The 21792-nt window shown below is 40.0% G+C and overlaps 3 protein-coding genes across 7 annotated transcripts; 1 reads left to right on the forward strand and 2 right to left on the reverse strand.

Moving 5' to 3' along the window:
* Nucleotides 1-591: 591 nt before the first annotated feature.
* On the reverse strand, nt 592-5873 carry LOC123960127 (izumo sperm-egg fusion protein 1). 4 transcript variants are annotated; one of them, XM_046034683.1, is made up of 12 exons: nt 5716-5873; nt 5384-5489; nt 4129-4272; nt 3955-4030; nt 3688-3762; nt 3411-3494; nt 3278-3298; nt 3064-3153; nt 2675-2802; nt 2279-2429; nt 1232-1403; nt 592-787 (listed from the first exon to the last, which is right to left on the reverse strand). In XM_046034683.1, exons 4-12 carry the CDS (start codon nt 3968-3970, stop codon nt 706-708), a joined length of 819 nt encoding a protein of 272 aa, XP_045890639.1. In that variant the 5' UTR covers nt 3971-4030; nt 4129-4272; nt 5384-5489; nt 5716-5873; the 3' UTR covers nt 592-705. The 4 variants fall into 4 exon arrangements, with proteins under 4 accessions (XP_045890639.1, XP_045890637.1, XP_045890638.1 ...); XM_046034681.1 differs by having other exon boundaries at nt 3999-4272; XM_046034682.1 differs by having other exon boundaries at nt 1222-1403; nt 3999-4272.
* Nucleotides 5742-19171, forward strand: LOC123960126 (myogenesis-regulating glycosidase-like). 2 transcript variants are annotated; one of them, XM_046034678.1, is made up of 6 exons: nt 5742-6022; nt 8359-8817; nt 10208-10739; nt 12749-13553; nt 13662-13771; nt 16410-19171. In XM_046034678.1, exons 2-6 carry the CDS (start codon nt 8540-8542, stop codon nt 16761-16763), a joined length of 2079 nt encoding a protein of 692 aa, XP_045890634.1. In that variant the 5' UTR covers nt 5742-6022; nt 8359-8539; the 3' UTR covers nt 16764-19171. The 2 variants fall into 2 exon arrangements, with proteins under 2 accessions (XP_045890634.1, XP_045890636.1); XM_046034680.1 differs by lacking the exon at nt 5742-6022 and adding an exon at nt 7040-7082.
* Nucleotides 19172-20056: 885 nt separating this feature from the next.
* On the reverse strand, nt 20057-21573 carry LOC123960824 (lymphocyte antigen 6G-like). Its single transcript, XM_046035795.1, has 3 exons — nt 21518-21573; nt 20931-21035; nt 20057-20801 (listed from the first exon to the last, which is right to left on the reverse strand). Exons 1-3 carry the CDS (start codon nt 21561-21563, stop codon nt 20653-20655), a joined length of 300 nt encoding a protein of 99 aa, XP_045891751.1. The 5' UTR covers nt 21564-21573; the 3' UTR covers nt 20057-20652.
* Between the last annotated feature and the right edge of the window lie 219 nt (nt 21574-21792).

The following is a 21792-nucleotide window of genomic DNA, read 5'->3' on the forward strand; positions in this document are numbered from 1 at the left end:
AAGAAAACGGTGTCTTCAGACTGATAAGAACACATAAAGCAAAAAGTTTGTTCTTACTCAATCTCTGAATGGGTGACTAAACATTAAAAGAAACCCTCATGAAAACATCTGCTGCTATCTTTTTACCCCTCCTGTCTCCCTCCTCCTCCAACAGGGGATTATTCGGGATTGATTGGATGGCTGGGGCTGTTAATCTCTGAAAAAAACTGTAATCCGGGAGATTTACCTCATCCCCGATTCCTCTCATAAACACCCACGTGACCATGCCATCGCTCCATTCAGGGGGAACGTGTCCCTGCCAGGGTCAGATCAGTGATGTGTTTAAGGCAAGCTGGTGCTTAATGCTATGGAAAGTTGAGTGCTTTCTGGGGGATTTTGTGTGTGTTTAAGTGGGTGTGTCACGCTTTGTTATGTTGCACCACAAACTTTCTTTTTATGAGTGAGATCTCACATCGGCAATCCTTAAGTTTTTATGTTTTTGTTTTAAGATAATCAATATATTTCAAAAACATCTAAACACATTATACGCTTCACAGAGCCACATCTGCGAGTAGTGAACATGTTTTCACACTTACATGAAATTTCTAGACATGACTTGGCACTTTGTGCTGGAAATTTATTTAACCACAGAGAGAAATGTCCAACCTGAAATGAGTAAAACCTCCCTGTCTTTAGAGTGTGTGTTTACTGTGCGCAGTGTCTCCATCACACCGTGTTTTGTGTGTGGTTTTCCTCCTTCCTCTTTCTTCTCGGCTTGTTCACGGCTCTCCTCTGATTTATAATAAATCTACCAAGATCACAAACAGAGTTATCATAAATTTAAGATAAAACTAAACACAAAAAATGACAGCAAAATAACAGAAAGATCTGCCCATCAAGTGCCCTTTATGTGCGCAAGAATCTAAGTTAACACCTGTTGATTTTTGCGCTCAAGTAACTGACATCACTTCCTGGAAAATATGACTATACGGTCAGAGATAACGTTTAATGGCGTAATGGGTTCAATTGTAAACAATGAACCTATTTACAAATCTATTGTAGCTTCATACTAAACATACTTTAATCTCATATATCAGGATTAAATCCTCAAACTATACGACTCACTTCCTTTATCTTGCATCATTTAGTTTGTCATGCTCTCTGTTCTGTGTCACCTCTCTCACCCCCACCTTTCCCACTAAACCTCTCATCCTCTCATTTTTGTCCCCTCCACCCACTTACTGTCTCTCACCCCAGGACAACTGTAATGCCTACGCAGGCTGCCAGACTCAGAGCAGTAAACATGGCGATGACTGGCATCAGCAGGCCCTCCTCAGTAGGTAGAAAAGGTGAGTAGTTGTCTCCATGAGGCAGGGAGGGCAGAGTGATGACAGGTCGGTGAATTTGGACAGGCAAAGGGGTGACTGAAGAAGGAGGATTAAAATAACAGAGAGGTGCATTATTAGAGTTATAGAGTAATATCTATGTAGAGGAAAATATCAGGACTTTACAGCTTTCTGCTTGTCCTAGATCAACTATGGACAGGGGCTTTCACATGAAATTGTTTGCCAGCAACCTCCAAACAGACACAGGTCATAGACTCTCTTTAAAGGGATCTCCTCTTAATTTTACATTTTATTGTTTATTTAGCAGGCTACTGTTGGAGCTGTAGGCATTGGATACTGGTAAGGAAAGGAGTATTAGTATTTTTTATCTATCCTCCGGTTGGGATTATTGTTTAAGGCAATTGTATTTACTTCATTACAAGTAAACACAATGTGCTTTTTATTAAACTCCATACGGAGTTACGGAGAAAGAACAGGTATGAAAGGACACAAATAAAATACAATAACTTCCACACAGCAACAAAAGAAGAGAGAAAAACCACCCACCCTTGTACAGACACTGACACGCCCCACAGATACAAACCACAAACACAGACTCACACACACAGAAACAAATCTTACATCTTACAAACCTGAAATGTTTACTTTTACATGTAGTGAATTCATTTCTTTGAAACTGAAACCTCCTGGATATCCTTTAACATCACCATGGGCCTGAAAACTAAAATTTATGAACACTCGTACTAGAATGCTGGACTGGGACTTTAACTCATCTTACAGTTTAAAGTGTTTTATTTACTACCAGTTATTCAGAGTTGACAAATGTTTATTAGAGCGTTTGTACTCTTATGTGAAAGCAGTTCAAAAGTGCTAAATTAACTCGGATGTAATGCCGCCATTTGCCCTTTCAGAGTTGAATTATCTAACGTGTCTAGGATGACGTGTACCCCTACCAGCGAGCAGGAAAGTGACTCGGTAGAAGACGGTTCCATTTTCGTCCTGCAAAGAGCAGCGATACGTTCCTTGTTCATCCACATGCAGCTGATTTAAGACCACAGATGAGTCGTCTGTCACTACCAAGGCTTTGAAGTTGCTCTCAGTCAGCTGCCAACACATATTTGGAAGTGACAGATGTAAGTAAGTGGGTGTAAGATACAGTAAATACACATACTCATGATGATACTGTACATCTAAATAAGAGACTAAACATAATATGTGGGAATCAGGAAGTATACAAAGTGGTTAAAAAGTGGGAAGTTAGTTTCCACTCATTTGTTCTATAAAGTGCTATGCTATTATGCTTCTGTTTGTGTTGTTGCTTGACAAAGAGCCAGTGATGGCAGAAAGACCTTTTCCGTTCCTGGCACACCAGGGGCCCAGGAGTAGTGGTACTCTGGTCTTCCCAACAGTAGACGATGCCATGGAAGGAAACAGTTCAACACTGCCTGGCCTCCCTCCTCAGCCTGCACTGGATATTCTGCAGAAAGAGCGGGAGGGGGGTGAGGAGAGAGAAAAAAAAAAGAGATGCTTCATTCATTTGCATCAGGATTACTTGAATAATCTTTCTCATTAGCCCTGCACATGGACAGGCAGCAGCAGTGCCTTGCTTAGGAACACATTTATACACTCGTGACAGCTTGTGTCCATGGAGAATGGTGCACTCCTTATATAGGTACGACTAGAACTCATCCACCCAGTCTCCAACAACATACACACATTAGCAAAAATATATATATACCACCGCAATCCTGTTGGCCAGAAGGAGAGGGACAGATGTATATCTTGTAGTGGCAAGAGATGCAATCCATTACTCTCCGTTTCAAACGCCCTGAGAACCACATACACATGTACAGACGTGTCCTGTAAACGTGCACTGAATATGTAGCATGTACACAGTGTGTTTCTATAAGGATCTACACATATAAGGGGAGCATCAGACAGAAAAAACTTACCACACTTGTTGGGACACAATCCTGATGGAGAGACAAATAAAAAAAAGTAATGCATCTCGTACACAGCAATGACTTACACAAAGTGCCCTGCCTCACACTGTTCAGAGAACTCACTGTTATTCATGCCAATTACCATCACGGATGAATGTGTCCAAGTGTTTCTCTAAGATCTTCCTGCCCTTCTCCATGATCTGAATGGCTTCGAATGTTACAGATCCTTTAAAAAAAAAAAGGGATTTGTCTTAAAATCTGGCAGAAACTTTGTTCTGATTACAGTGTCATGAGTAAATACATTCAGTGATGATACAGGGGAACAATTACAATAACCTTAGTGTTGTGCTACATTCCCCCCAAAGTTTCCAACTACTGTGTATCTATCTGGAATTAATAGTCATGATTTGGTTTCTCACCAGTGTCCTTGGTTTTCAAGAAGCGTTCAAATTCACTCTGGTACTCAGTTGTGGCTCTGTACAGAGTGGTGGGATCTGAGCAATGGGAAACAGATTTTATTTTAATTACAGTTTACGCATCTCACTCATACTTTCATCCAGAACACAATGAGGTCCATGGTAGTAAAAACTTCAAATAATGGCCTGACAATATTTTAGAAAGATTAAATGAAACTAAGATATGACATTCAGTTTAAGTTCTTTCATGTGAAATATCAGTATACTCACACTCGTGCCAGGTCATATTGTGCTAATCAAGGCCTTAATCTCACCAATGACTCCCTTTCGTATCTGGCTGGTCTCTCTGTAGGTCACATAGGCATGGTCACAAATCTTTTTCAATTCAATCTGGTTGTCCACAGTAGGAGCAGAGAGGACTAAGTCCTCATGTAGGAGCCTGACCCTGAGGTCACACTGCAAACAGGCCTTGGCAGCAGGGACACAGCAAAGCAGGGACACCAACACCAGCAACATCTCCCCTCGGTACCCTCAACTTCCTGCTAGGAACTAGGATGAGTCACTTTTGCTCCTCTGTCAGAGCAGGTTCTGAAACAAGAGTTGCCAAATATTACTGCAGCTCCAAACACCACTCAATTTGGTTGTGGTATTTTCATCTAACACAGACTTATTAAGGAGTGTTAACCATTGTCAGAGCTGAAACTAACACTTATTTTCATTATTGATGAATCTGCCTTTTATTATTTTGATAGATCAATTAAAAACTAAAGAAAAAAGTGATAAATGCTGATCACAATTTGCCAAAGCCCAAGGTGACGTCTTCAGATGACTTGGTCTGTACGATTAACAGTCGAAGACCAAAAGATATTCAGTTTACTATCACATAAGACAACTGAGAAACTGAAAGTAGTTTTTTATTTAGTTTTTTCATTTTTGAAAATCAAATGCTTATTATAACTGTGTCAATCAAGAAACTGAGTAATTGTTTTAGCTCCATACATGTTAGACGAATATAAGCAAGTATAATAAAGCTATTAAAACCAGATTTTTGACACATGGTCCCTCTACAAGGCCAAAAGATTAGGTAATAATGCAGGACACCCCATTGATTTACAGTGGAGTTATTAAATTTCCAAATCCAACTGATATGCTGTGAATGTAGGACATCTGGGGCCCCTTGGCCCAGTTGGAAATCCAGCCTTGGCTGCCTCTGCAACTGTTCTTACTTCAACTAGTGATATACAAATACTTTAGTTTGCAGCACTTAAGTGCTTTAAAAGCTGTTGCTGCATCTGCTAATGCTACAACAAGTACTACGATCATCCTGCCACTTGCTATAACTGACTTACAGCTACTATTGATATAAACTAGGTAGGTTATTCCAGCAGTTGGTGCCATGACCACTACTAATACTATTATTAAATTAATAAAAAAAACGGTAATAAAGCTAACTAGCTAAATAGTTTCAGGCTACCGTTTTCAACTGTAGCTAGTAGTGTTGACACTGACTGATATTCAAAGGGACAACAATAACAAGAATATTTGCATGGCCAAATAAGATAAACAAGGATAAAATTCTTGATCTAAAATACTCAGTCATTCATTTAGCTCCTGTGTTTAAAGCTTGTTGCTGTCCCCCAGTGGTAGGATAGCTTGTCACAGTCACAACAACATTATTATTTGCTCTGAATGATCTCACCTCTGTAGTATGTTCTGAACAGTTTTGCAATTTTGTTCATGTGCCTGCCAGTCAGATTCTGCCACAAACTGCAACAGTACTGTCACTGTTCACCCCACAGTTCACCCTTCAAAGACAATACAAAGAGTAATAAAAATGCAGATAAATCGCATATTTACAGTATTGTTTTTAAATAAAAACCGAAAAAAGATAAAATGCCGACAATTTCATTCAATATTTGAATTGTTTCCATGGGTAACGTTAAGTTAACGGTCGCACAGGTGATCAAAACCGCACACGTTAATTTCTAAAATAATGTTAATAATTAGTTAGCATTAGTTTATCCACTTTACTTCTGTCCTGTAGTTTGACACTTTGAGTTGCTGGCAGGAAACAAACTTTAAAGCTCCTCTTGCATTTCCGTTGTATATTTGGTAAGCTTTTTGTGGAGCGAATTCTGAAGACCTTATTCTCCTACTACATTTCCCAGAAGCCCACCTGTCAGTGTAGTGCATCTGTGAGTGACAGATTTCATGGACAAATCCGCTTCTAGCTCTTTCGTTTGGGCGGGACCATTGAACTTTAAACCACCCTGCAGCTGCGCAGTGGGCTACTGCGCTCTCAAATGTACACACTGACCTCAGAGAGTCAGATGCGGAGGTAAGATAACTCTCTTTTTATGGTTACAACGCTATAAATTAGTTTGAGTGTATTTTCTAACTTAACGTAACTCTAACGCGTGTTATTGACAACATGGCTTTTAACGGTGAGCACGACTGTTTTGAAACCCAGTTCGTGACAACTACAGCCGGTTACAGTGTCGTTGTAATGTCCCAGTAGGCTACAGCGTCAACAGCCGTGTCAACGAGTGAATGTGGGTTATCGATCAGGCACTTGCACATTGGAAATGTTTGGTCAATTAGTTACATGTCACCTTGACATTATTGTGGAAAATGTCAATGATTTGTTTTAGGTATTTAGGCCTAACTACAACTAACGTTAATGTGAACACATAGTTAGCAGTCATGTGTGATTATGAGTTCACTGCTCGGTAAAAGAAACAAACATGCATAGCTACAGAATGCAGCCTACTTGACTGAACAAAATGGTTATTTACTGCTGTTTATCATAACAGTAAGCACTTTGCTTTGCATAGGCTACCTCTGGTGCCCAAAACACATTCACAATGTGGAGGCTTATTTACATGGACTTAAAATGATCATGGGCAGTCCATTAGCGCTCATTTTGAACCGTGAATGCAGTATTATGTCCTAAACTAACTAGGATCTCCATAATCAGAATCAGCTTTATTGGCTAAATATGTGTACAGACATTTGGAATCAGATTAAGGCATTAGTCTCCAGTTTTACTGGACTGAACTTACACACAGTCCAAAGAACAATTTACAGAAAGTAAGTCTAAAAACAAGGACAACAAAGCTAAACAAAGATTGTAAAAAATAAAACACATAACTAGTGTATGAATGTATAGTGGTCGACTGATATGGGTTTTTCATTGGCCGATGTCGATATTTAGAGAGCAGGGCAGTACCTACATAATACCGATATCAAAACAAAGAAAAGGGAGGTCTGGATCAAAAAAGTGTGGGGGTGTCTTGTGCTCATGTCAAGCAGGGTGGGAACTTTTGTTTGTTTTAGATTCCATCTCTCACAGTTGAAGTGTACCTATGATAAAAGAATTACAGACCTCTACATGCTTTGTAAGTAGGAAAACCTGCAAAATCAGCAGTGTATCAAATACTTGTTCTCCCCACTGTATATAAATGAGACAAACAGTAATAGTGAGGATAATAGAACACGCAGAAAAGTTTAGATGTAGGGAGAAACAATTTTCTGCCATTACAATCATATTAACAAAGTTATGTCTTCAAGCTTTTCTGAAGTGGCATAAAGAGGGAGACATGTCATGCAGCAGTCTGTGAAAGGCTGGCATAAGTACAGGAACCCAGTTTTTGCAGGGTATGCGTTTGCAAGGTTTCTGTTCCTCCCTGCTACATAGCCACTAACCTGCATCAGATTTAAGTAAGAATGTTGAGCTGGAACATAATGATACCTGTTGGGAGGTTAAATATGGTTCTGCTGTGGATGATTGGCCCGCACTCTGTCTGAAAACTGTAGGTTTTGCTGCAGTGCAGTTATTTGAGGGCTACTGCTCTTAAATATTATTTACTCATTCAATAGTCTCTTATCTGAGAGATAAATGTAAGTGAGCCATGCTGACATGGTGTCTGTACTTTCTCTGATCATAGGCACAGTCTATGGTAACAGTCTATGTGGCTGCAGTACCTGATTTCCTGCTATTTACCAGACTAAACTTCTATGCTCTCTCTCTGCTGGTTCTGAGCTGTGCTTCAGGACACCCGTAATAGCAAGTTCAGTAACATGTAGCTTTATTGGAGAGACTAGAACACATAGAACAACTGGTGCACATATAGCAGCACTGATGGCAAATGTAATTACCGACATGTTTTGCAAGTACATCCGTATCCGTATGTTTTACAAAATTAACACTCTTTTACAGAATCATTGTTATATATATATATTAGTACATTATTTTTTTTTGTTGTTTTTGTAGAGAATAGTAGGAAGGGTGAGTGATAAATGTATTTAATTGTAATGGCATGCAGTGTGTAGAGCTCCAAGGCTATTTGTAATTGTATTTCCTGGACAGTGGTGATAATTAGAAGTGGATTATCAAGCAAATATCTTTTTTGATGGGGGTTATAATAGACCAACACTAGATTTACAAGTTCCATACTGACCATATGGAATTTAATAAGTATGTCTGTCAATATATTATTTTGTTGCTTTACATATATGCTGTTTATTTATGTATTCCCCCATCCTTCCTGGACGTTTAGGTTAATCAGTGTCTGACGTGAGGATTTGTGCGGTGCCTTATTTCTCTTTCGTGACACTTTTTAACCTTTTGATTTTACACGTGCCAGACTTCAATTGAACCTGTCTATCTCACAGGTCATTCAGAAATGGGGACTTTGATGAAGATCGGCAGGTAGACATCAGGCTTTCCTTCACCTCCACTACTGCCAGCGTTAAGATCTATTCCAGATATTTTCACCAACACTGATAGCAAGATAACACAACAGCTGTCCACTCCTTCCACTCGCTACGCACCTCACTGCCTAAAGTCTTCAGCATGTATCAGATTGTCCCGGTGGCTCCTGGGGAGCAGCGGACAGCCGGGGGAGCTGGTGGTTCTCCGCTGAAGAAGAAACTGGCTCATGAAGGCCGGCCTCTGGTGATGGCAGGCATGTTAGGCTGTGTGTTGGTGCTAGCTGCTGTGGTTGCTTGGTGCTACTACTCAGCGTCGCTTCGTAAAGCCCAGCTGCTGAAGGCTGAGCTGTTGGACCTGAACAAGGACGGCTTTATCATTCGTAACCAGGCGGGGGCCGTCATCTTCAGTATGACCTTCAGGTGAGTTCACTGTAGGGATTCTTTTACCCTTTTTGTCTATAAAATGTAAACACAAAATATAACAAAGACCTATCACAATCACAGAGCAAAGTGATATTCAGATTGCTCAGTTTGTCTAACCAACAGTCCAACCAAAGTATTCCATTTACAACAAGAAGAGTGCACTCAGTAAACACTTGTTATTTATTTAGAACATTGTGTTGTGAACACCACACAAACTAAAACTCCTCCCAAATAAAGAAGAGTTGAATCTCACTCAGTTGTCTCTCCCGACTGCCTTACAGTCAAGATGGCTGTGAAGATAACAAAAACAGGGATTTATTCATCTTAACTTACACTCAACTTACTCTTAATAACTTTAATGGATCATAACATATCGGGCATGGAATGAATCTGCAGATTTGGTACAACATGAGACTAAACTTTTCTATGGATGTCAGTTGTAGAAGCATAGTTTTTAGCCAGCCAATTACCAGAAATGCCTTTTACTATGTCGTAACACATATTGTAAAATGGCAAACACTGCTGCAAAGACAAAAGTCTAAGCTTTATGATAGGTATGATCAGTCAGTAAAATTACCAAAAATTGTGAATCACAGCAACCACGAGAGGTCCTTGAGTATACAGTCGTAAATGTGCACAAAAATATTAGGCGTCTGGGTCCAGTTGCATGTGAGATTTGATGTTGGCAGACACACACACACACACACACACACACACACACACACACCTGTCGAATAATTATATAAAAAAAGCTGTTAGGAAAGTCAATAAAATAATGAATGATCTAAATGGTTTCACATTCTTTTCTTGTCAATCAAAATAATACTTCAAGCTTTACTAATAAATAAGGTAAAATACAGAATGACCAGAAAAAACAGGAACGTGTACATTGCACCATCGTCATAAATACTTTGGTTGTGAAACTAACAGCTAGTAAATCTTGCCCAACAACCAAAAAAAAACCCTTGTAACAAAATCCCTTTTTATTTATTTTTTTTTTTGGCCACAGCACAGCTGCCTCTATGCAGTGTGTGGATGAATAATGGAAAGCCAGACAAGCTAGACACATGATTACACCCTTAGGGAAGACTGATTTAGTCATGCCCTTTATCAGCAGAGCTCACAACGACGACACAATTAGCCACAGTACAATCCCTTCACTCGCAGAAAACTAGAGAGTAATACTGTAGAGCATACAGTATCTTCTGTACTGTTATTGCATTTCTTCTCTGTTGTCGTGTTCTTATAGTATCAGTCATTTTGGTGAGCTTGATATCTGTACAGCAAAACAGAAATATGACTTCCTGCTAATAACAATTCCTCACTTAGGGACATGCTTAACAAGTTAATTTAAATGTTCTTCCCCTCTGCCAATGCTCCGTCCCAGGTCTGGCACTCTGGATCTGGACTCCTGCTCAAAGGAGGGAAATATTCTGAGCTGCACTCAGTCAGATTCTGGCAAGCTCAACTTCTTTATCCAGACGGTTCGACCAAAGGACACGGTGATGTGTTACCGTGTTCGCTGGGAGGAACTGCAAAATAAGCATTCAGTGGAGCACGCCATGGCCTATAATGACTCTCATTGGTACGGAGGGGCAGAGACAGCAGCACAGTACTGGCCTGTCAGGATGCAGGGCGAGGAGGAACCACAACCCTTCATCACGAGCGATGTCTACTCAAATCGAAACGCTTTTGGGGGAATCTTAGAACGCTATTGGCTGTCTTCAAATGCCACTGCCATCAAGATTAATGACTCCGTACCGTTTCATTTGGGCTGGTCAGAGAAAGGCAGGACGCTCAGGTTTCAGGCCCGATACAAGGACTCTCCCTTCAGACCACCAGAGGGTCAGCAGGCCTTACCTGAGCTCAGCTATAGAGTGTGTGTGGGGTCAGATGTTACCTCTATTCACAAATACATGGTGAGTATAATCACACTGTGTATTTTGGTTGGAGCAAAATCACCCATCTTATTTCCTGTAACCTTTTTATTATTGCAGTATAGTTAAGTTATTACTTAGTATGTGTTTAAACTAAGTAAGTTGAAAGTTCTAAATTGAGTATTTGCTAATTACTGATTGCTTTGATTTGATTTGCTAATTGCTACACTTAGTGCAGTCATTTGGTGTGTATCTAAGAAAATGCATGTGATGCATGTTTAGAGTGGAGATATCATATATCAGGGCAAAGTTGCAGTCTTGGCTGGATGTTCATTTGATTCATAAAGTATTCAAAGTGGTATATGGTAGGGCTGAACGATTTGGAAAATTATCTAATTGCAATTTTTTTATTTTTTTTTAACCAATATTGCGATTTAATATGCAATTAATTTTTAAGCTCTTTACCTTCTGTATTATTCAAAACGGACAAGCAGTAAATCATTGTATAGTCTGACCAACACAATCTTAGATAGATTAAACACAATTAGGTGATGCGTGAATTGCATGAATTATTAATATGCAATGGTGGAGAAGAAGTATTACATTTTAATAATATGATAAAGATAATTTGAGTCAAGTCATAGCATTAAATAATATGATATTCATCAGGTCGGCCTACCTACAGACCACAAGAAAAACTAAGTTCACCACAGTGTTATACTGTAAGTGCTCAATACAAAACCCACAGTTCAACCACCAATTAATGAGTCCTTATCTCAGTTCAAATCTCATAGGAGTCCATCTTTCTGTATCCCAGTAAGCAAACAAAAAATACTCAGTTTGAGGTTCATTTCAAAAGTTGGCCAATGAAAATAAAACCAAGTGACGCCTCTTGTGTTTTTAAGTGTTTAATAGACAGCTTAGAAATTCTCCGACAACACTGGAGTCCCCCCCTCCTCCCCCGCAGCCTCCGATGCTGGTATGCAGCCCACCGGCTGTAACCAGGCAGTAACTCGGGACAGACTTTACCATTACACAGATATTTCCTGAGCTGACTGGTGGCTGTGTGTGTGACGCAGGTGCCGATCGCCACAATATGTTTACCTTACTACCAGGGGCGGACTGGCTCAATAATTCAGGCTGGGAATTTGACTCGACCCCAGGCCACCTTGTTCTCCTCCTACAAAGCTTGGGAAATGCCCCCCCCCATCTTTAATTTACTTGGTAAATTTCACTCAATTCCTGGATGTCTATGAGATCATGATTATATTATCCTATCCCATAAACACTCAACATTTGAGCCAAAATAGCCTAATATTGCTGTTTGACATAACTTCTGACTACACCAAATAGTTTTAAAAAGAGAGAAGCAACCAGTGTATTTTTGCGCGGCATCCGTCAAGCAGCACAGAGCAGATGAACCGGGCAGGAAGTCAGACATAAAACAGCGAGAATCCGGTCAATTTTCAAAATAAAATACCCTGGACAGACCTGTCCGATCAACAATAAACACAGATAAAACAGACAGAAAAAGAAAAATTTAACTAGATATCCTAATTAATCACAGTAGAAGTACATAAAGCAAGCACTAATCACCAAATCAACAAAATCTAAACATGTCTGCAAAATCACACAGGCAAAATGCTCTTATTCTGCAATTCTCATTGTGGGATGAGGTAACTAATGCGGGCCACAGTGAAGAAGGAAGTAGAAGCACAAGAGGACAAATAAGTGGTTTACCACTGAAACCATGAGTGAAAGGACTGTTTAATTTGATAAGATGAGTTGAAGCTTCATGTCAACTGAACACTGTCAACATTTGAAAGTGAATAGCGTGTACATGGGTTCAGGTTTCCCAGATGATGTTGTGGTGGTGTTCAGGATTGTCAATGGCGATGAAAATGGGGTTTTCCCGATTGTCCTTCTTCTTTTTAACTAAATGAACCAAATAGGAAAGTGGAACAAATGTGTTCACTGTGCATTCTTGGATGAAAAACTAAAATTGCTGATGTGTAATAAGTCTCTGCTCTGTATACACATGTTTTGCTCAGGTGCGTCGGTATTTCCCGAAGCCCATTAAGGTCCCAGCTCCTGAAGTGTTCAAAAAACCATTGTGGTCTACATGGGCTCTCCACAAGTCGGCTGTAACTCAGGAGAAGCTGCTGTCCTACGCCTCTGACATCACCAAATATGGCTTCACATGCTCCCATCTGGAGCTGGACGACCGCTACACTGCAGACTATGGAGAGTTTGACTTTGACCCGCAGAAGTTCCCCAATGCTAGCGGTATGTTTGACAAACTCAGAGAGGACGGATTTCAAGTGTCTCTCTGGACACATCCTTTTATCAACTATGACTCCATTAATTTTGGTGTTGCTGTGGAGAAAGGGCTGTTTGTGCGGGAGCCAAGCGGCGAGCTGCCTGCTCTGGTCCGCTGGTGGAACGGCATTGGAGGAATCTTAGACTTTACCAACCCCGAAGCCCGTCAGTGGTATTCCTCAAATCTGCAGATGCTTAAACTCCGCTATGACGTGACGTCGTTCAAGTTCGACGCAGGAGAGACGAGCTACCTCCCACGCCAGTTCAGCACCCGTGTCCCCCTGTCTGACCCCTCCACCTTCACCCGCTTCTACACAGAGATGGCCATACCGTTCAGCGAGCGTGCAGAGCTGAGGGTGGGTTACCAGAGTCAGAACATCTCCTGCTTCTTCAGGATCATTGACAGAGACTCTGTGTGGGGTTATGAGCTCGGCCTCAAGTCCATCATCCCGGCTGTTCTGACTATTAGCATTCTGGGCTACCAGTTTGTCTTACCTGATATGATAGGAGGGAACGCATACCCCAACCGCACCACAGGTATGGTGCTCCATATGACTACAGAGTTGAAAGGTAGCTCTGTTAAAGGCACATATTGATCGTTGATAGGGTTTTAGTTTGCAGTCTGACATCTGTGTTGTATTTTAGGTGGTCTAGATGGTCTGCCAGACAGAGAGCTGTATATCCGATGGTTGGAGCTTTCTGCTTTCTTGCCTGCTATGCAGTTCTCTATACCACCGTGGGCCTACGACAATGAGGTGAGCAAATGTTTTAATCTTTTTCTGTTATTTTCTGTGCTTGAATTTAATAATCAGAAGGGACAAATTAAAATCGCTTTGAGTATAATTTTTGTGGTAATTGCATCTTTTCAATCAGTGCATCTATCTTGTCCAGCGATTGAAGGACAAAGTTGTACAGTGATTGAACAATGATCAAAATAGCAATATGACCAACAGCTTTTTTTAAATTGTAGGAGTGCAACATTTATTAAAGTGGTGGTATTATGCTTTTAGACTTTTCCCTCTCCTTTTATTGAGTTATATCTGTTTTCTGTGTATGGAACAGGTTTGCAAAGTGAAAAAGCCCAAAGTCCAGGCCAAAGGGAGTTCCCATCTCCCACAGAAAGCTCTGCTCTGAACCGCTTGAAAACAGCTGGTTTGTAGTCCAGCCCTTCACTTCCTTTACTTGTGACGTCACAATGCAAACGCGTCTTAAAGCTTGCCAAGTGGCTAGCGGGGTCAGGCACGCCCTCAAACCAAGCTAGTCTGAGCGGAGGCCCTTTGGCTCGACTCGCCTTTGTTTGGTTTTCCATTGTAGAAATGTTGTACCTGTAGCTGCTTCCAGGTACTTTTTTCGTATCACCTCACCTCCCTCAAGGTTCCAAGCGAGCTGAGGGATACTAAAATGTAACGTGAAAACACGACAGACTGCTGATTGGTCAGAGAGAATATTCACTATTCACTGCATCATCATTGCTTGCGCCAGACAGAGGCCAGGAACAGAAAGTTTTATATTTTACAGTTTTTGTATGGAATTTCATCACTAAATCCACTTCTGAGAAGTTTTGAGGTGAGAAATCAGCTGTGTAGATTTTGAATATTGACAGTTTTTATGAGAAGTAATGGCGGAACAAAAATGTGCTTGAATTTTGTCGAGTTGAGGAGCTCTGCAAGTGGCTGCGGGGGAAGCCTGTGCCAACCAGCGGGAGGAGCTCTGCTCCCGCCGTCACACAAACCGCTGCAGCAACAACGGCAGAGGAAAACACAGCTGGAAGGTTTTCATACCGCTCATGTTTTTACATTCTGAGGAATGTTGAAACGTTTTAACCATAGATATGTTAATAGCTGGTGTGTGTGTCACATTGAACATTACTTCGCGGCAGTTGTGTGTGGCGTCGCTATGACAACAAGCTACGTGTTATCTCTGGTACTGTCTGCAAGGGAAAACGGAGCAGGGCCGAGTAGAGTCGAGTCTATCGATTTGCGCTATAGCATTTTTCAGCAAGGCAGCATAGATCGTCAGAACACCGACAGTTCACTTGAATAACTTGCACCACCTGCTAGGTTACGGTTGCAGTCTGAAGCTGCTTTGATTTGGATCACACTATCTTGTTTCTTACGACCCGCCCTTCTCTGCTTCTGATTGGTTAGTAGTCCTTACCTGGGAACTGCGCATGTGCAACTCCCAACAAAGATTTTGTACAAGTAAAATGCATCACTCTGTAGCTCAAGAGCGACACATAGGGTGAAAAGAGGAGCTGCAGCAATGTGCAGTATGAGAAAAATATGGTGTTTTTTGAAAATTAAACCATGTAAACCTGCTCTTGTTCAACCCCTAATTAAGATTTTGAACCTGAAAATGACCATAATACCACCTCTTTAAAGGAGAAATGTGTCAAAATACCTTTTTGTTTATTTATTTATTTTATTTTTTTCATTAAATATTGTGGTGCTGCAAAGATGTCCTGGACTACACATCATATTCTACAGACTTTGTTTGGTGATGATCCCTGTAAAAATCACATGATTATCATTTTAATGTGTTTTTCAATGAAAATGAGGAGCGACTGTGGCTCAGGTGGTAGAGGCGGGTCGTCTACTGATCACAGGTTGGCGGTCCGATCTTCCTGTCCGCATGTCAAAGTGTCTTTGGGTAAGACACTGAACCCCGTGTTGCTTTCCAGCCACTGTGGATGCACCAGCCAGTGCATTCCTAATTGCCATTTCTTCAAGTTACTTGTATACCATACTGAAACAGGTGGAGACCAAAGAATGACCATTGGCTTATATGGAGCACAAATAGTGCACGTTATTTGTCTTTGCCCTATCTGTGTGAGGGTGAATACCACTTTTGTACTTGAGAGATCCAACAGTGTGAATTTGTGTACAGAAATATAAAAATGTGAGTTAATTTTGTTAATCAAATATTAAGAAGTGTACACATTTTTCTTCACATCACAAAACCTTATTTACATTTGTAAATCTTACAACATTTACAAATAATATAAATAGTGTAAATAATATATGCACTATTTCGCTCCATAGATAAATATAAAATGACTAGAGCAGCCCTTTAACCAGGGTGTAATTTCCACCAGGCATGCCCCCCTCACTTTTACATTTTCAGTTTGAGTCATCAGTAAAAAATCACTAAACTGTGTCTTCTGACCGTCCAACTGCCAAAATCCAGATTGGTGAAGCTCTGAGTTGATCAAAATGTTAAAATGCTAATCGTCACCTTGACTTATTATCCTGTGTTTTTGCCCCGGATTCTGCCTTCCAGGCAACACCACCCAACCCCCCTTTCTGAGACCGCCACTGTCAAATTACTTTTCTGCGATTTTTCTGGTGATTACATTGTGATGCTAACATTGTTTCTTTGTGCGTTCATCTGCAGGTGGTACAGATAGCGCTGAAGTTCACAGAGCTCCATGAGACTCTGGTGGCCCCCAGGGTTCTTGAGCTGGCAGGTGAGGTTCTTGATACAGGAGACCCAATCATAAGGCCCCTCTGGTGGATCGCCAATGATGACGAGGCGGCTTATAAGATTGATTCCCAGTTCCTGATCGGGGACGACCTGATGGTGGCTCCAGTGTTAGAGCCTGGAAAGCAGGAGAGGGACATCTACCTGCCAGCAGGACGATGGAAAAGCTACAAGGGGGAACATTTTGATGTAAAGAAAGGCCCCATGTACCTCACTGACTACCCTGTGGACCTGGACGAGATAGCTTTCTTTACATGGGTTCACTGAGGACATTAAAAGACTCATAAACACACACATACTGTATGCACATGTACCTTCTTGTGAGCACACAAACCAAGAATTGTTTGTTTTTCAAAAGGAAATGACCACTAGTGTGATTCTGGTAAAGATTTAACTTCGTGTCTCCACTGACCTGTTCTTTATCTGGACGCCTGCCTGCAGTCTATAACCGTCCATCCAAAGAATAAGAATGAAACTTGTATTCACTTCTGATTCTCTTGTTCCATCCGTAAGCTGATCCTCATCCTCATGTGCCTTCCACAGCCAATAGATTGTATGATCACCACAGTCTTCCACCTAATAGACGCCTAGATTACAGAGTCCCACAGCATGTTTTTCTTTCAGACTGCGTGATAAGGTAACTGACGTGTCTTTATTGTGGCTTGACAGGGTTGGGCACAGAACCGGCAACAAATGCACTCTGAGTTGGACAGATGCTCCCCTGCTGAGAGGGCATGCCTACCTTATAATACCAAGGCAACTGCCGTGTTGTGGAAACATATAGACTTAGTTACTGTGTTAACATGCATTAATTTGTAGCAACACGTTACTCATTTCTTCATTTGTAAGTTACTTGCTATTTACATTATTAACTATTTTCTTTAGATTGGTGGATCGTGTTTTAGTGTAAATACAGTAAATTCACATGATCCTGGGTTTAAATTTGGGGTACTAGTAATGATCACCCAACTAGAAATATTTTTACGTCAATAGCAGTTGACATGTAGTGCCATTCTGTCATTTCAGTGCCAAAATCAATCTACTGCTATGTGCTTTTTAAAAAAAAATCTGCACAAGTAAAATTCACAGCTCAGGGCAGAATTAAAAGAAAACATTTGTAATTGAATGAATTGTGTTGATCCACAGCAAGACCTTAATGTATTATACTAATGCTACTGGTATGCCTTGTAGAGCAGGTATTGTTCTCAGCAATGCCATATTTGAATGTCCATGTCTGCCTTGTGACTTTATTTGCCTGAAGTAAGCAATGCCAACCTTAGCACAGAGTGCCAGTAAAGCGATAACACTCACCTTTGCCCACAGTGATTTGCTTTCTGTTTTGTACCTTAACAGTTTAAAGCAATGAGTTTGCAAAGTACATGAGTTTTGTTATAAAATGAGACATCTGCTATCTGAATATGTCTGTCTGCTCAGTACACTGATTTCTGGCACGAGGGTAAAGCACACTACTGGTTAAGTCATCTAAATGCCTTGCCTAGAGATAATTATACTAGCACTGTTTAAGTGCTTTGAAATGTTTAAGTTACTACATATAGATTGTTATTTGGAGGATTACAGCATCATTCAAATGATTCTGATAGTTGCTGTTTGTTAAAGTATGAAACAATCGTACTATAAATTGGTTGTTTCTGTGACCACCAGATAGAGCCAAAGTCTGAAATGTTCAATTTCACAGTGGCTTTGCAGGTAAAGTAGACAGTGTTTTTAAAAAAAGAAAAAAGAAGAAGAAATGTGTTATTTGGAATAATATTACTCATAGAAACAGAGTTTGAAATGTTGTCTGTCTTCTTGCTGTAGGTCCTCAATCAATATTATTTTCTGCATTATGAATGTAGACGGCCAAAGAAAACATGATATGGTATTTGCATTTTCTGTATATGCAGTATATATGTATGTTGCTGTGCAAAAAGCTTGAATGTTGAATATCGAAAGAGGTTCCAAAGGTTGTTGTTACCCTAAACATAACTATGTAATCCTTGCGTTTTCACATGACAACAACAATGTGCTCTGTTTTACATGGATTATTCAATGAGGGCATCTTTGAACAAACTGAACGAACTTTGGATAATTTCAGAGATAAAATCACTTGTAAACCACTAGCTTTTCTTCAGTTTATCCACCTATAAAGACTGTTTTATTCTCAGTGTGCCACCATTGTGTGCGCTCTCTCTCTATGTATGTGTGTGACTTTGCATGATTTCTCCTTTTTTCCCGCCTCTACAAAGAAAGAAAGTTAACACTGTCTTATACAAAAGATAAGTCTATTTTTGACAGGTGCATTCAGAAATAAGTTCTTTGACAATTTAACCAGCTTCATTTCTGGTACAGAGCACACCAAATACTTCCTGCATTTTACTTGTGTCTAAAATGGTGCGAAAGTTTGTTGACCTTTAAGTGCTTTGTACTTTAACACTTTGCAGTAATGAGATGGTGATGTTAAAAGTAACCAACAGCATCAAACCACGAAGTCCAAAATCTTAAGGTCTGCCTCATTAATCCTCAGGATCAACAACTAATATAATTTATTGATTTGTTCATATTTTGTGTTCTTTTTGTCACTCGTCTTTCTAATTAAGGTTCATAACGAAGCAAATATTTCTGTAAATAGTGATGGGAAATTCAGAAACTAAAGAATTAAAAAATGAAATGATCAATCATAGGCTGATTGTGGTTTTATTGAAATAAATCTCATGCCCCATCATTTACTGTTTTCATATATTGAACATGTGTTTATTCTTCCTTAGTTGTAAAAATTGGGTAAGAGTTAATATTCTTTAACTGTGGTTAAGATTGCAACGGACTGGAACAAGTGTCTAATAGGCTACACAAGTCCTCTTCACAGCAATCCAGTTTTAAGCCACATTTTTAGAATACACTTTTTATATCTTGGGTCGTTTTTAGCGAGGGAGCGCAAAAATAGTCAACAAAAATATTCTCGCCCTGACCTTTAGGGGGCCCCATACTTCTTAGACGTTTTAACTAAATATTTTGGGTGAAGGATTTAAGTTATCAAGTTGGGAACTTAGGTTATCGGAGTGACAAACTGGGAAAAATGTTAGCTAGGGGTAGCAGTGTCCTTTGTCTGCCAAACAATCGTTGGAGAAACACTGAATTTTAACATGAACACATTTTAAGTGTTTCTATCTGTTGTAATATCTGGGTCTGTTTGTTTTGGAGAGGAGGAGACCTCTGTGGACACTTCGGCTACAGGTGAAATAGTTAATTGAAGATGGAGAGGTAGACAGAAAACAATCAACCAGATATGGACATACTCTGCTCTCCTCCATTTTAAGTCCATCCACAGTGAGTGGAAAAGGCCTCCAGGTGGCTCTTACTTTGGTTTGTGGCACCTCCAACACACACACTGCAGTAGAAAAATACTTGTGCTGTGTCAGTGGCTAGTGGCTGTTTCCAGCACAGCTCGGTGTGACCAGCCCCACAACCCACCAACCCCCATTCCTCCACAAATGAGAAACACTATACACGTATAACTGGTTGAAACCATTTTACTATATGCAAGGTTACATAATAACTACACATCACTTCTTAAATGTAGAGACGTTCATACACCAACTTGCACAGTCTAGTCTTGTGCATGTTTTTATTTAGCCAATGAAACTGCATTGTTACAATGTTTCAACCTCTTAATGAAAGACAAACGATCACGTTTAATATGTCTACTTGAACAGGATGTGCAGGTGAGGTCTTTTAGTTACCCTTGGGCTCTGCACAGGCACCTAAACAAACGCACTAATAAATAAAGGAATGAAATAAGATTACAGATACATTTTATGCCATAGATCCTCATTTGTAGAAGAAAAATTTATATTTTTCACTGGAAGCAGATCACACCAAATATTTTCTGCATTTTTCTTTTGGCTGAAAATGGTGAGAGTTTGTTGTCAAAGTAATTAAACCAGAAAGTCTTGTGTGTCTGCTGATCGTTATTGTTAATCATCAGAATCAACAACTAACTGTATAATATATAATTTCTTTCTCGATTGTTAATATTTCACAACACAACCTTCATAAGCATATGAGCATATGATATACATGGAAGCATTTATTTTTCTTTCTAAGTTGTACAAATTGGGTCAGAAAAAAAGGACATCTTAGATATCAATATTCCAGAGCCTCAGAGAAAGAGTGTGGTGATGGCTGAGGATACCAGCAAGAGGAGGACACTGGAAGCAGTGGGCATGGCACTGTTGCACAAATCCCCTTCACAGCATTTGATGGGGCCAACACATAAAACACTGTTTTGGCAGCCCTTGGTGACGACACCTGCAAGACATGATAAAAAACAACAACAAGGCCGCCAAGCATCCAGATCAGCAATATATCAACTCGTTTGATAGATTTGAGATCCTCAATATTAACTATAAATACTTCTGGTGTGGAAGAACAACTTACCGACATTAAGGGAGAAACAACGGTTCAGGATGTCAGGACAAGTTGAGGTCTGTGTGCAGGACCCTGCGCTGGTGGATGCACATGTGTAGCATCTCAGGCCACATGCTATACAGAAATACAGAACACTGTCATAGTTTAATATAAGTTTAAGTAAGTTTAAGTTTATGATTCCCACATCCCATGTTCCCACGCATGTGATGTTTCCTGCTGAAAGAAGACACTCATCACAAGTCTCTGGTACTCCCCTCTGAAACCACAGAACATTTTGAGAAAGTAACAACTGAGAAAAAATATATGCTGCCAAAAATCCTAATTAAAAATAAAAACTGGATAAAAGACATTATACTACAAAGTGGATGCCTTGTAAATCGTATTTTTTTTAAAATCCTACAAGAGTAAAAAAATATTTCCAATCTTTCATTATTCAAAATAAATATTTTTCAATTCATTCATTTGATTAAAATAACATGATCACACTACTCAAATCCCCCCCTTTTCAGGATCAACAATAACCTTTACACATCAATAACTTTAATTTATTTGTTACATTGTAGAGCCAAAGCACATGAATCAGAAGCTGATCTTACCTGCAGACAGAGTCACCAACAGGACCAGAGCGCCATAGAGCTGCATTGTGAATGGAAAGAAAACTTTTATTCAACCCTGTGAGAGGAGAATTAGAGGGAAGATGTGAACTCTTCCTTGGCCTGCCTTTTATAGGCCAGTTCAAACCTTTACAGTGTCATTTCCTCATAAAGTCTCCTCCCAACTGAACAGTGAAATGAGATTTTGATAACTCTTAACTGCATTATTTGTGGGTTTAGAGGTTACACTGCAAAAATGCATGTTCAGGACTTGAACA

The sequence above is a fragment of the Micropterus dolomieu genome, linkage group LG21, assembly GCF_021292245.1.
Source record: "Micropterus dolomieu isolate WLL.071019.BEF.003 ecotype Adirondacks linkage group LG21, ASM2129224v1, whole genome shotgun sequence".
NCBI lineage: Eukaryota > Metazoa > Chordata > Actinopteri > Centrarchiformes > Centrarchidae > Micropterus > Micropterus dolomieu.

Excerpts from the sequence above, each read along its gene's own strand:
- LOC123960127 (XM_046034681.1), bottom strand. The coding sequence starts at position 4,200 with ATGTTGCTGGTGTTGGTGTCCCTGCTTTGCTGTGTCCCTGCTGCCAAG. Across the intron at positions 3,495-3,687 it reads CTTGAAAACCAAGGACACTG|GATCTGTAACATTCGAAGCC; the intron begins GTGAGAAACCAA and ends TTTTTTTTAAAG. Across the intron at positions 2,803-3,063 it reads TGGCCAACAGGATTGCGGTG|AATATCCAGTGCAGGCTGAG; the intron begins GTATATATATAT and ends CTCTTTCTGCAG.
- LOC123960126 (XM_046034678.1), top strand. The coding sequence starts at position 8,540 with ATGTATCAGATTGTCCCGGTGGCTCCTGGGGAGCAGCGGACAGCCGGG. Across the intron at positions 8,818-10,207 it reads ATCTTCAGTATGACCTTCAG|GTCTGGCACTCTGGATCTGG; the intron begins GTGAGTTCACTG and ends GCTCCGTCCCAG. Across the intron at positions 13,554-13,661 it reads ATACCCCAACCGCACCACAG|GTGGTCTAGATGGTCTGCCA; the intron begins GTATGGTGCTCC and ends GTTGTATTTTAG.
- LOC123960824 (XM_046035795.1), bottom strand. The coding sequence starts at position 21,563 with ATGCAGCTCTATGGCGCTCTGGTCCTGTTGGTGACTCTGTCTGCAG. Across the intron at positions 21,036-21,517 it reads GTTGGTGACTCTGTCTGCAG|CATGTGGCCTGAGATGCTAC; the intron begins GTAAGATCAGCT and ends ATTTCTGTATAG. Across the intron at positions 20,802-20,930 it reads TTGTTTCTCCCTTAATGTCG|GTGTCGTCACCAAGGGCTGC; the intron begins GTAAGTTGTTCT and ends CATGTCTTGCAG.